General features: G+C 37.5%; 1 protein-coding gene across 1 annotated transcript in view; it reads right to left on the bottom strand.

Moving 5' to 3' along the window:
- LOC116711952 (uncharacterized) overlaps positions 1-13848 on the bottom strand; it is a 43697-nt gene extending 29849 nt beyond the window's left edge. Inside the window, exons 1-3 of the mRNA XM_032551605.1 lie at positions 13768-13848; positions 1645-1773; positions 1193-1369 (exon numbers count right to left, since the gene is read on the bottom strand). Of these exons, the coding sequence (XP_032407496.1) occupies positions 1193-1369; positions 1645-1694 (227 nt within the window). The 5' untranslated portion in view covers positions 1695-1773; positions 13768-13848. The remainder of the gene's footprint in view (positions 1-1192; positions 1370-1644; positions 1774-13767) is intronic.
- Positions 13849-14520: the final 672 nt, after the last annotated feature.

Here is a 14520-nt window from a genome sequence, read left to right on the forward strand (position 1 = left end):
ATTTGTTTGATATATGCAGGATTTTCATAGCAGTTGAAGGTAACCCAAGTTATTTGATTACGCTACATGTGCCTGGCAACCATATTATAGCCCCCCTTGAAGTAAAGTCATTCCAGACGAACAGAAAAGTGGAACTGTAACAAACTAAATAAATTTTGTCAAAGCAGACCTCACTTTGTCTGGACTAGTCATCTTTGAAAAACGAGCACAGCAGACAGATCTTGGGAGTTCAGCAGTCATAAGTTGTGTTCTTTGCACACTCACTGGGAAACTGTATTATAATCGCTTCGAAGGAAGTCTGTAACATTCAAAGATATTTCATAAATAAGGCACGAGCGAACAGCTGTGGCAGCGCCTCGGCTGCTTCAGTTTGTAAAGGAGCGACAAGGATTGTGCTTGTTTTTATTTATGTCTCAGAACATAAACCATTTAAAACCCTAAACCAGAACTTTGGTTGAAGGAGTTACTCATGTTTTGGCTTTTTAAGCAGATGTTTATAATATAAATCCTATTTTGTTAAAGTGAACAAAAAAAACCATACTTTATTTTAATCTGGTATGATTAAAATCAAAATGCTTAGCACTCTTGCTACATAAAACTCCATCAAATAAGTACTCCTTTCTGACCATAGACATTTTCTAGGGTACAGCCCTTCTCGGAGCAAAATGTTTTTACCTTTAGAAATGCAATGGAAGTCCAGGGGAAATAATAATGGCCCCAGAATGATACTATAGTACCTGAAAAAGGTTCCTGTACCGAAAACACACCCCAGTTTACTAATTAATCAGAAATATGAATGGCAGAGAAGTTTAAAAGTTTAAACTGGAAGATGACTGAAACAAAATACAGCAAATGATCAGCTGGTCAGAAATACTAGATAGATAGATTTATACCCTGTTTTCATGTTTGGGTCCTGGTTGCTGCCATGGAAACAGCTGGGATTTAGCAATGTCCCCAGAAAAGTATGCAGTTTTTGCACTGAAATGCATCTTTAAAAATCAGATTGAAACGAATCAAGTTTCATTACCAAAAAGAGTTATATTTTGTGCATTATAAGACTAATTAACTTCCAGAAGATTTATTGTATGCCAGCGGTTATGAACTGATCTAAACTGATCGTAGTGTTTTGTCTGGTTTTCATAGTCCGAGACACCGAAGGTGGCGGTGTCTGTGACAGATGCTACCCACCGACCTCATAAACATGGCGGAGGGGCCAGATGTTTGGACGACCTCACAACCTTGGTACCAGCTGATGTGGCAGTGATGGAGATGGGTTCTGGCAGACAAAACAGATCCAGTGACATCTAAGGTTCCCGTTTTTCCCACTTTTTCTGCGTTGGTCTTTACCCCCCCTCCACACAGGGCAATCCTGGAAGGCAGGGAAAGATGGAGGATGGAGAAGGAGAAACATGTAAACACAAAAGAGAGAAAGAGGCAGAGCGAGAGCACTGGTCAGTGGTGCTGACGGTTGTCACAGATGTTGAGTTCAGCACAAAACTCTGCCAGAAGCCATCATGTCAGAGCTAAGTTCGGCGAACGAACAAGAACAACTCCAGGCCCTGCCACTTTATATCTTGCTCACAGTTCAACAGCTGTTTCTTGAAAGAATGCAGATGCAAAATAATGATAATAATGATTACTTACAGCTCCTGCTTAGACGTAAATACTCCTTCTAGACCACACCCAGCACACATGGGTTCTCATTAGATCTTTACTGCTGCAGCTCTTTTGGTAGACCTAATTTTAGAGGCAGAAGGTGGTTTTTGGCAGTCACTGTCATGGAGAGAAAACAAAGAGTTGTCTATTCTATTTCTATTTGCATAATTAATTACATAATCATCCAGCTGTTTTTAAACCATACACATTTAATATTTCTTTAGTTTTCAATGGGTATCTAAAGCAAACAGCGAGTTAGACAGTTGTCAAAAACATGCAGAGCCTCTTTGTAACATGCATCTATAGTGTTGGAGTTGCTTCAACATCATTTCTTCTCAAATCAACGCTTGTGCTTGTCGATTCTGGCATGTGAAATTTGTAACATTTTGACTGGGCGCATCTTGGCTCCGAGCATCTTCACTCAGCTCAGAGAACGTCTTTGTGCCAAGGCCGCAGCCTGTGGCGGTTTTCCGAGTGACAGATGAGTATGTCAACATAGTTGGGTGTGTGTGTGTGTGTGTGTGTGTGTGATGAAACAATAGGTTTGATAAAGTGTGAACTGCACTATTTTGGACTAAAATGCCTGGTCGTTCTGTAACTAATCAGAAAGCTTATCAGATAAAATGAACGCACAAGCTTTACTTTAACATACAAACCCACATGAATTTGGTGAAGATACTGATTGTCATGAACCAACAACTATAGTTGGAAGATCAAACACATCTGATAATTAGAAATAAACTTGCCAAACAACCACAAAAAATATTGAATAGGGAATGGAACTGCGACATGAAGATCTAAATCTATCCGTCCTGTCTTCAGGCCTGTTGGCAAAGGGCAGCTCAGCTGTAGCAGACAGATTGTGTGAACAGCAGACTATGAACATCTCTCCACAGGCCATACCAAGGTGTCTAATCCAGGAAACATTGTGAACACACGCCCTTTGGGCTCCCGCAGTGCATCACATAGCCTAGATCAGTGGACCGCTGCAAGTAGCTTCAGTCTCAAGTTTGTTTATTCCTTCGGCCACAGAAACTAAACCTTTAGAGGAGGAGACAGTGTGATAGAGCGATAATACTTGTTTCCTTTGTTTCCTATGAGTTTCAGTTTTTGATGACAGGATGTGAGATTAAAATAAGATTTTTAATTGGGTGATTTTGCAGTAGATTATCTATCTTTAATTAACTTAACGTATATCATAATACTGTAAAAATATTACAAATTTCTCCTTCTGTTCCTGTAGTTTTTGGAAAACGCTACACTTTGAGATATGTCATAAAGTTTGATATTAAAATAAAATTAGTGAGATATAACAAGAAAAGATTACTTTTCATAGCTCTGACGTTTTCTTCTTCTACTCTCCATGTGCACATTGACCTTTATTTCCTTTTTCTGTTTTTCTTTTCATTGAATGTATATCTTAGCGCTTCTGTGTTTATATATGTTTTCTTCATGGAGATATTGAAAGAGGAATTGGTGCCATTAACTTTATGCACTCTTTGGATTACATAGATTAGATCTTTTTTAAAACAATGCTTTGTTTTTCTTCCCATAAAAAGTACTCCAGGTTATGTTATTCTGTGTTTCTTTGATATAAAAAGTCATTTATGAAACTTTGTGGACTCTATGCTATTTTTTGCTATAGACAGTACTCCTAGCTCAGTATTTCCATGAACAGAGCTAATTTGTCTTTCAAAGCATCTTGAGATCATGTGCTGGGAAATGAAATTAATTTCCCTTTTTGACCATTTAGATAAATGTTTTTTATAATATATCAGACTATCAGAATGGGATGAACTCATTGATAATGCCCTGACACATTTCAATACTTTACCTGGAGAAATGTTGCCATCTCACTAAACCAGTGGGTCTGCTCTCCAGCACCTGTCATAACAGCTGAGCGTCACCAACATCAGAAAGCGCTGCGAGATGACAGCACCCAATGTTGGCAAAGATAAAGCCCCGGGAAGAGGGGAAAGCAGGATAGATCTAAATTTCATTCTCCAGAGTATATCAAAGTGACTCCTGTCAGCATTGCATCAAAGAAGAGAAATAGGAACTGTTCACTTTTACAGCTGGGAGTTGTTCAGCGGAGGGGGTGGATGTGTAGGGGGGCTGTCAGGTGAGCACCATAAATTAAATTGGGTGAAAAACAAGAAAAGGGATTAGAATAAAAAGGACCTTGTGAACTATCGCTAGTTCAGATTTATGATGGGAGAATAAAAATAAGGTTGTGTCAGAGGGTAAAGCTGAATTGGGACTTTTAAGAAAACAACATTTACGTAAAGCTACTGGTGCAAATCAAGTTAGTTGAATTTATTTTTATAGCACATTTCAGAAACAAAGAAAAAGAAACGTTACATTACAGTGGCAGAGAAATAATGAAAAGTTGTAAAAGAACAGAATGAATTTATTCTCCAACTCTAAGCAAATTACTTTTTAGTCTTGATTTAAAGGAAGTCAGGATTTCTGGAAGTTTGTTCCTAGTTTGAGTTTAAGAAATTTTATTTTTTTAAAATTACATTTTAAGAAAAAAATATAGTCTTAAAAAATATTTTGGCAGTGTTATCAAATGCCAGTTTTCTTAGCACTGGTAGTGGTACTGCAGCACTACCAGAGGTAAACTAATTTGAATATTTGCATAAAAAATAATTTTAACCTTATTAACTTTAGGCCCAGAATATTTATAAATGCTATTTCTGTGGTGGGGAAATGAAGTGCAGAAGGAAAACCCCAGATCAGCACTCAACATAAAACAACATTGACAGTTACCATGGGGCAGGCCTTTTTACCTAAGCAGCCTGAATAACAACTGAGTGTTTTTGCTACAGTACAGTGCTACAGCATACAGGAATACTGGTGCACAGATGACAAATATTAGATGCTTAAGGCTTAGAAAAAAATCAAGGCAAGACAAATCTTTTTTTTGTCCCTGGGCCAAACCCTGCACTGCTCTGTGGGCCATTTCTGATTTCTGCACTAGCTGGTGTAACGCAACCAGCCATGCATTAGCATTGGCCCTGCAGTTAGAGCAGACTCTTAGGATCCTGTCACCCAAACTTATCATACACTCCTACGCTAACACACACACAGCCAGACGTGCAAGCAAACACTGAAATATGGCTTGCTGGCTGCAGCATATTCTATTTTCAGAAGACCTATCTTAGTTTCCCCTAATATCTGAAGCAAACAAATCTACTTATGTTTCTCACTGTAGAAAGCTGACCTCTGCTCTTTTGGTTGGAATTTGCACCGCTTCACAGTTGTTCATGTTGGGGTTTTCAACATAACAGAATTTTTAAAAAAAGGATATAACTGAATTTTTGAAGTGAGGTCATTTAAAAGGTATAAATAGTAATATCTTTCTCGCGGTTACAATTTTTTTCACAGTCTTCATTTAGGCTCAAGCTAAAGGCTAGTCAGAGAAGGTCCAAAACATTTCTACCATTTTATATCAACTTTATCCAAAAGCTATTTTATGAACACTTGTACCTGCATTATGTTTGCATCAGGCAGATTTTTGTTTTTTATTTTAAAAAATGGAGGTAGGAAGTTTTGCAGTGTTCTCTTTGAAAGACATTTCATGAACAAAGTATATGAGCTATTTCCACTAAGGCTAAGTGATGAAAAATTAAAGCAGTGGGAAAAGCAAAAAAAAAAAAGAATGTAACATCATTGATAAAATAGTGTTTGTCTAAGATGCTGTTATGTTTAAAGATTTTTGCACTTTTAAGGAGACAAATATCTGTCTGTGGTCTTGACATCTCTCCAATTACCTTTTAGCTTCAGCCACCAGGTCCAACTAAACGAAACTTTCTACTAAATAAAGATGCCAAAACAGTTATCAGCTGTATTTGGTCCAGGAAGATGAAGCTAAAATCTCCTCAAAGTGGACTTTTTCTTAGACTAGATTATCTTAAGGTGATTTGTCTTCCCCTCTGTCTCAGACTACCATATAGATTAGGTCTATGTAATCTATATATTTATAGTAAATGAGGGAATCAATGGAGTTATCTACTGGAGGTAAGATAATAAATACATATAACCTTTTTCTAGAACTCCACTTCAAACATCCAGGTCTGCCCCTTCATCCTCCCTGCCAACGCTGGCTCATGAACAGCGGCTCAAGCCAGCACACAAAGTTCAACAACTGTGAAGAAGGAACTATTAAAAAGGACACACAAAGCAGTGACCTTGACTGACAAGTGCTCTTCATTCTGGCCATAAACAGCAGCGGGCCCTGATAAGTGTTCAGCGATGCAGGGAGTAATGACCTATCCGTCAGCAGTGGTCGGGCCGTGTGAGCTAGTATAAATGGAACATACATAATGTACAGCAATAATACCAGCACACTCCCAGCCTAATGTATTATCATTATTCTTGAAGACCAGGATCCCTTTTTTTTTTTTCCCCACCTCTTGTAATGCCGTACAATGTGACTCAACAAGGAGAGTAAATGTCTTCAGGCCACGATAATTTCATTTTAATCTTTGTTCCATATTATAATTTTCATGGTCAGAAATACGCAGGGCAGCGATGGCACGTTTCTCTCAAAGGCTAAACAGAACACAGACCATAACCAGAGATTTTATGTGAGGGTATTACAGCCCGCTCACAGGCACCAGGTCAATTTATGATAAGACAGAGAGAGTTGTAAATTTACATGTGATGGCCCATCTCCTCATCTCAAACAACATCATTATGTTCCCAACTAGCCTATGATTATGAAGCTGGTTCTGCTTAAACAGAACCAGTATAATTCCTCTGTCACAATACCACTTAAATATACAAAATGAAATCTAACGTGGGAAAAGAAAATCCAAAATCAACACATTTTTAACCTACAGTACAAAACCTTGCAACAGTATTCATACCCAGTGAACTTTTTCATCATTTCTCATATTACAAATACAAACATTGATGTATTTCTATGTAGATTTCCTGCAACACAAAGTAGTAAATAACTGTGAAGTGAAAGCAAAAATTAGAAACATTTTTCAAAATGTTTTGTTTCAGAGCCAACATTAATGACAACTACACCTGCAGGTGTTTTGACATATTTCTGTAAGAGCTTTGCACAGCTAGAGATTAAAATTTTGCCAGTTCTTTCTCAGGTCTTTTGTAATTTGTAACATGTTTTCCTACAGGGTCTGGTGTGTTTAACATGATGTGAAGTTTGAAAACTCACGATAAAATGTCACTTTCAGCATCACAGTTAGTCCAAGCATGAATCAAAATCAACAAAATGGAGACTAGACCAGAAGACAAAGTTTAGGAATCAAGAAGTAAATCTGATAGAAATAGGATGAGATGTTAACATTAACAGAGAACGTTTCCAAGGAAGACTGGACAAAAGGGGGCGAGCTATGAGACTCCTTTATGAAAGAATGCTGAAATTAATGCAAAAAATATTACCTGCAAATTGTAGTGTTAGTTCAAGAGTGTACTTGTGCAATCAGTTATAGCTTTTTATTTCTTAGATTTCCTTCTACAACAGATTTGTCAGTTTGTCAGTAGGTGAGAAACCTCAACATGTCAAGTGTCAAAAACAGAAATTCAGAAATAGTGTGTACATTTCTGAGACGCACCTTAGATATCATTCATCAAACTAACTTCAATCAAGTGTTGGTTTATTGCTAAATGTTACAGATTGGAAAAAATCCTAATCTGGTAATCCGTAGTTTTAATAATTTGAGCAGTTAAGACTTAACAAACAGAAGCTTTAGCATTAAAACCTGAGCCGATGCACCACAAGTTAAATGAGGTTTTGATACATTGAAGCACATTTACAGAATCAGATTTTTTTAACTTAATTTTCTGGTCCTTTGCAGAACTTTGACTCATGTGATTCTGTTGTTGAATACTTCCCTTATATCTCATGGCTTAAAACGCTCATGCAATAAATATCATCTCCCAAAATACAACCAGTGATGGCTTATTTAGTCTTGTCTCTGTACTAGTTGTGCTGAGAGTTATCGTGTTAAGGCATTAATTAACAGGCGTCTCCGAAGCCTCCCACTCACATATTGCGTCAAAGTCACAGCCAGTGTCCTTGTCCAAAAACTCAACTCTGTCAAATCAAGAATATGCAGCGCTACTATGCAACACAACCTTCTCACAATGCCGCATACAATAGAGAGATATTTAATAAAATAACATAATGAGTGCAAAAATAAAAGTGAAGCTTTCAAATTACAACTTTATCACAAGCAGTTTTAATGAAAAACAGCAGCACTGAAGCTGGCTTCAGGCTGAATTAGGGTAAAAATTGCATACATTTCCGTCTCATCCCACAAAGCTATCCCTCCATGGTAGAGTAAAAATGAGGAAAGCCTCCAAAGCTTGGACAGTAATCTCTCCTCTGGAGGTCAAATCTAACATGGCAGGTTAGTGTCTGTGGAGATTGACAGCCTGGAGAAATATGGCTGCCAGGCGCTCACAATGCACAGTGACAGTGAACACCTCCCAGGAAAAAGGCTGGTTACCAAGCCTTATAGAGCGACTGTCAGAGGGCGCCCGCCGTCAGAGCTGCTGCCGACTCCGCACTGACAGACTCTGTCAACCCATCTCTATCATATCGAAGTCATCTCAGTCATGTAAACACCAGCTTGTCTGAGAAGTGGACAGATCTGAGTGGTACGCATCTCAATCTGAGGCATTTCCAGGCAACAAATTTCATTAAAACTCTTTTTCTTTGGTGTTTACATTTTTTTAAGGCTATGAAATGAACAACTGAAACAGAATGATGGTTAATTTTTTTATTTAGTCTAAAGAAAATAATTAATTCCGCAGCAATAAATATTTCATAAACACGTAATTTCATGCATTTGCCATTTTACTTTGATTTAACTAAAAAATCTAGACATTTTCAGTGTTATACTTCCACATTGCTTCTTTTGTTGGCAAGAGATTATAGTAATCATGTTTTTAAAATATGTATTCACCTGAATACATCTAAAGAAATATTATTTGCTGTAGAATAAAGAAAACTCACTTAAGGAGAACCTTCCTAACTACATGAAGTAGATAAAAAGAAATTTAAAAGAAATTTAAAATGGACATCCATTACTTTAGAAAGGGTATAATTTCTGTTTTCAAAGCAAGCCTTCACATGCACATTCCTAAAGAAATGTTACAATACAATGTTATTTACTGTGATGCTGTGTGTAAAAATAAAGTACAGCACACCACTAATTGCATGAAATATGTTATCTTACAGGCTTGTGCTGTCTGCGTTTCATAAACAAAGGCTGACAGATCATGCCCTCAACCAGTGACCCTGCTGTGAGCATATGCACTAATGCAAGGTCACACTGGAGACTGGCCACATGAGGGGAAAACAGCCATCCAATTTGCCTCGTGAACCCAGTAGACACAAACTCCTAATGCAGTCATCGTGCCCAACAATAAAATGTCAGTTTGTTTAACAGGAGCCTTTTCCCCCATTAGCAGCTCCAATAAAGAGCTCTTGTGCTGAACAGAGGATTCCCTTTTATGTGTGGGAGAGGATAAAAAAATGATAAGAGGATATCATTGCCAAAAATCTGTTGCATACTCAGTTTTGAGGAGGCTTTGTTGGCTCCCACAGGGCTCAGCTGTGCGCAAAAGCGTGGCAGCCTTTGATTTTCATGATGACAGGTGGCCATATTTAAATCAGAGATCCAGTTAATACCAGCTATAAAGCACAGAGGCTGGTGTTCAGTCGGATCTGCAAGTATTTTGACAGCGATACAATTTCTTTAAATGTGAGTCTGTACATCACTGTGAATATAGAATTAAGATGCAAAGGATCGTTCCAAGAAATTTCCAACGCTTTGATTTTTAAAAAAAAGTTGTTTACATGCAACCAAACATAAAAATAATAATTGAAATAAAAATTCATTTAGTTGAAAGTCTTGTCTCCCTAAAAGGCAAAGTGAAAAAGTAAATGAACGATAAAAAACAATAACTTCAATTCAAGTTTTAACACTCAGTAATTTTTCAACCTTGTTTGCGTAGCTGCATTAACCTTTATCAGCTTTAAAATGTTGGAGGCTTTGTCAGGTTATTTGTTTCATTTAGCTTATTTTTCATTAAACTCGAAGGAAAATATGTTTTATTCCAGGTTTTAGCCTCACAAGCTAATTACCATCTGCAGTCCCAGACATAGAAAATTATGTAACACTTTGACTTTAGTAGTGTTTTGCAATCTATATTTCAAAAGCTTCAGTTTTTATAGTAGCATGTGTTACTCTGTTTGATTAGATATGTTGTTTCTATGCTGTATGCATATAAGTGTCAAGTTTAACCTCAGAAAAGAGAGTTTTTAGCTTGTACCTACTTTAGTCAAATATTTTTTACTTTATTATTTTAGTTCGTCAACCAGCAAGTGAGTGATCGTGAGGCTCAGGTCAAATCCACATCCACTGTTTTCCAGTGTCACTGACCTGCAACTTATGGTTTCATCTCTGTTCCAAGGTGCCTCAATCAAGTGATGTCCATCAAGTTAATGTTTGCAAAACTTGCATAATTCAGCCTTTTGATTTAGGTATTTATGGATCCGAAAGCAGCAAAATAATGGCACTCAAGGGCTAGAATTACAAACTCCTAGATAAAAAAATTTAAAAAAAGAAAAGTCAAATTTTTCACATTTTTGCTCCAAAGAAATGTCTTCCTCCTACAGATTTCTTCTTTTTAATTAAAAACACTAGATCCTTGTAAGTTTTTTTATATAGGACAAAATTACCTTGATTCAATACTAAAAGCAGTTTTGAAATTATAATATCATTTATAAAAGGGAATATGAAGGTCCAAAACCAACCAGTTCAAATTAAATATGTTTACCACATTTTTGTTTTTGTTCACTACCACAAGCCTGATTAAAGCCTTCAGCTCACACCACCCTTATACTAAAAATAAATAAATAAATAAACTTTGAAAATGTTATTCAATTCACAAAACAAAATTTATGTTTCCATGTAATGCGAATGATAAGGTAACTTTATGTAAAATGTCTCTTTAAAAAACATCTTCTTGTAGGACGAGTAACATTTAAACTTGTCAATTACATGTGAAATGTGATTGATATTTCAAATCAATAGATTATCAAGAAAGACCAGCGACACACCCCTGAATGATTGTTTGTGTCTTATTGAGTGCTGAAAATCTGGTTTTATATTTGCATTTTGCAGTTTTTATATAATCAAAAGTCCCAACTCAGGACGTACCACTCAAATTGGTAATACTTTTACGTCAAATGTAAATGCTTTTGGTAATTACCTGCTTGTCTCTATAAACATAACATGCCATTATTAATGAAGCGATTAAACTAAATTATAAAAGTTTGTGAAAACGTTTTACTTCTTACCAAAGAAGAAAGTCACAACTGCCTCTTAACATGACCATTAGTCAAAGTGCCAAGTCACAGGTGAACATGTTCCAAACAGAAGCACTTTGTAAAAAAAAAAAGTAAAGTAGCCTTTAATGAGGAGATTGGAGATCAATAAAAATGGAATATCAAGTAATAAAATTGAGACTTGCCTCATCATGAACATGATTTGATGAGCGTTTGTAGGTGGCAACAAGCTAAAAGAGGAGGCCAGCGGAGGTTACTGTGAATTTTGTGGGTAAAAGACGTCGTCGTGTTCTCCCCTCATCCTCTGCTTGCCCTTTGTCATGCATCCTCACCTCCAGAGCTGTCACTGACTTGTCAGAACCAATCAAAGGATGCCATGCTGTCTGCCAGCCATGTACCAGTTTGGACAGGATGACATCAAATTTCTGGTGCTACGTGTCAAGGACCATATGAAAACAGATGTCCTCATTACTGCCTCATGCCACCGCAGAAGAAATGATCTGTGCTGAACTTTTCAATATTCGAAAAAAAAATAATTAATTATCTCAATGTTTTTCTTTATGGTTTCATCTTTAACCCTGAAGCATGTCTTAAAGAAATCAGTCGTTTTGGAAGTCTGCCATATAATCCGCATTTTAGTAAAATGGTACCATTAAGGTTCAATAAGCAAAGTCAGCAAGCTAGAATCTGATCCATGTCCGCGCACTGTGCTGTAAAACAGCGACATGTCAAAGCTCAGTGTTATCCATATATGAGGCCCTGTGAGATCCAGCATGACAAAAGTAACTTTATTGAATGGGACAGATCGCCGCTTGTCTGACTGACTTAATCTGTTTGATTGAGCAACGGGACGCCTTCGGCTTCACAAGTCCTTCAAAGGCCGCAGATTCTGCAAGTGTGAAAAAAAGAGGGAGGGGAAAAAGGCAAGAGGAAAAAAAAAATCTCCTAACACCCCTTGCTCTCCATATGACATCCACACAGAGTGCAGTAGCAATCAGAGGATTTGTTTATAAGTTTATTCATTGTCTTACAATTTAAATTCAGATTATGAATCAAAGGTGCAGAAAGGTAAATAAAATTAAAAAAAACTTACAGGACAAAGAGGTTCTGTTGAAGTAACATAGAGCTCAGTTTGAATAACTACTAAACTTTCGTCCTGCACCCAAAAATGCACCGTCTATCAGCAAACCCTGCATTCATTTGCTCATGGTTGGCCGTCTTATTAAGGGGGGATCTAACTTTCCTCCCCGCCCCCTTTTCACTCGCCTGTCCAAACACAAAGCAGACTTCAGCTATCATTGTGCTTGATCTGAATTTTATTTGGAGCTCCATATGCTTCCACAGCCCCGCTCTTAAAAGGCTGGTGTTGATGCTCAGCCCTTCTTGGCCTATTGAGCATTAAAAAGAGGCTCCGTTCTGGCACCACACCGCCTATTGTCGGCTTTCACAGTGGACAGACAAAAGTGGGAGATCATGAATGAGTGCCTGAGAGTCTATTAAATGGTTTTTCAAACAACTTAAACAAGAATCCCGGTCTGATTCAAAGCAAAGTACTTTTTCTTTTGCTGGATTTCTATTCACTTTTGGTGCTCTAATGAATAATTATTTGTAAATGGAAAACAGGTAGTTAAATGACAAATGTTATGACTTCTTTGACAAAAAATAAGTTGATCACACAAAACTACATAAATGTTCCACATCTCTGCCCTCTCTGAACAATTTTCCCCACTTAAAATACCCAAAACTCTGTCTCTTATTCTCCAGGTTCCCCAGTTAGTGACAATTTGTCCACATCAGAGAGCCGTCATGCCTAACGAGAGCTGACTTGTGACACGCAGATGGGGAGGGGCTGGGTACGGGCGGCGGCATTGCTGGGTGCTCAGATGCCCGGGGGCTACAGAAAAACGCTGGACTCAGACTGCCGTGTGAGAGGCCACAACTGCTTTCTGCTAAACTCTGCTTTACCACCATGAGCTCTACCAGCCCACAGCCTACATCACTTTTACATCACCATTACAAAGAAAAGATCCAAAAGGATCACTGAAGGAAGTCCCGATTTGTACCCTGCAAAAGACCTGTTTGTTTACACATAAATCAGATCAATGTAGACCTTTAAATGTGACCAGGTTTAGACAGAGCCTGGTCTAAAAGGGGTCTAAGGTTAGGCGTAGAAATAGAAATGATCAAGGACCAGAAAAATGTCTGTAAATCAGGCATAAACTAAAACACTGCTTTATTTAATCCGATATTATGATACTTTATTTTAGTCATAAAAGTCAAGTGGTAGATATAATGATGTATTTACAGCTTAGTACTGTACAGAAAAATTAAATCATGTATTTGGATCTAAGATGTTTCTTAACATCTCATCTATGGACACACAAAAAAAAAACACTTTTTCTGTATCATCAGAGAACACATTAATTATGATTTCACAAAAAAAAAACAGCAAATGTTTAGTATGAATAATAATGTCCAACCAGAGGCGACAAGGCAATGAAGTACTTGAATCTAAACCTTGATTTGTACCTAAATTTTCTTAACAGCAACACGACTGGTAAAAATTGTAATCAAGAGGTTCCCAGTTCCTGACACTTTTTATTTTTGTCAATCTCGGCTAAAATGGCTCCACGTTTTCACTAAAGGACAACAAACTCTTATCAGGTGACTTAATCTACTCAACAGGAAGTAGCTCTGTAACTACTTCCCTCACTTCTTCAAAATAAGAGTCTTAAACACACATATCAAACAGCAATAGGTTGAACATTCATATGTACCAACTTATCCTTGCTGGGCCACTGGGTGGGTATCTCCAGCGGTCATCAGATGAGAGGTGAGGAATACTCAGGTCATCAGTCTATCACAGGGCAACACAGAGAGACACGGGTCAAACACTGACACACACATTAGGTCAATTTAGAGAGATCAATAAACCTAACAGTTATGTCTCAGGATTGTTTTGGGGAGGAAGCTGGGTACCCAGAGAGAACCCAGGCATTCAGGGTGAACATGCAAAATCCATGCAGATATTTTTCCTGCAAGGCGACTGTGCTACCAACTGTGAAGCTTTAGTATATCTGAGTTCATGATGACACTTTACATTTATTCACACGACAAAGGCATATATGCCACTAATGTTTTTATAACAGATCCAATATCCACAGCATGTTAACTTTAGCAGATAATCATTTTTAACTTTGTTTTTTCAAGCATTCCTCTTTATTGAGGTAATTTATATGTTACATATGGACAGGGATGCGTTGCCTGTTTTAAACCCCCACACACTCTGTACTCTTAAAATCACAGCGTGTCGTTTCCGGTCAAGTGCATCAGCCCGGCCAATATATGAAATTAGGTCAGGATGGCCATATAGGGGATAACAGTCACTCTCAATTTCAAATAAAAAGTTAAATCCTATCAGAGTGGAAAGAGAAAGTATCTATGGAGAGTTCAATTAGAAAAAGGAAATAGTAGACTGAAATTGTGTGCTATTATACCAAGTCTAATGAGCTGTATTAACCTGTTTTTAG

This window comes from Xiphophorus hellerii, chromosome 21 (genome assembly GCF_003331165.1).
Source record: "Xiphophorus hellerii strain 12219 chromosome 21, Xiphophorus_hellerii-4.1, whole genome shotgun sequence".
In the NCBI taxonomy this organism is placed as follows: Eukaryota; Metazoa; Chordata; class Actinopteri; order Cyprinodontiformes; family Poeciliidae; genus Xiphophorus; species Xiphophorus hellerii.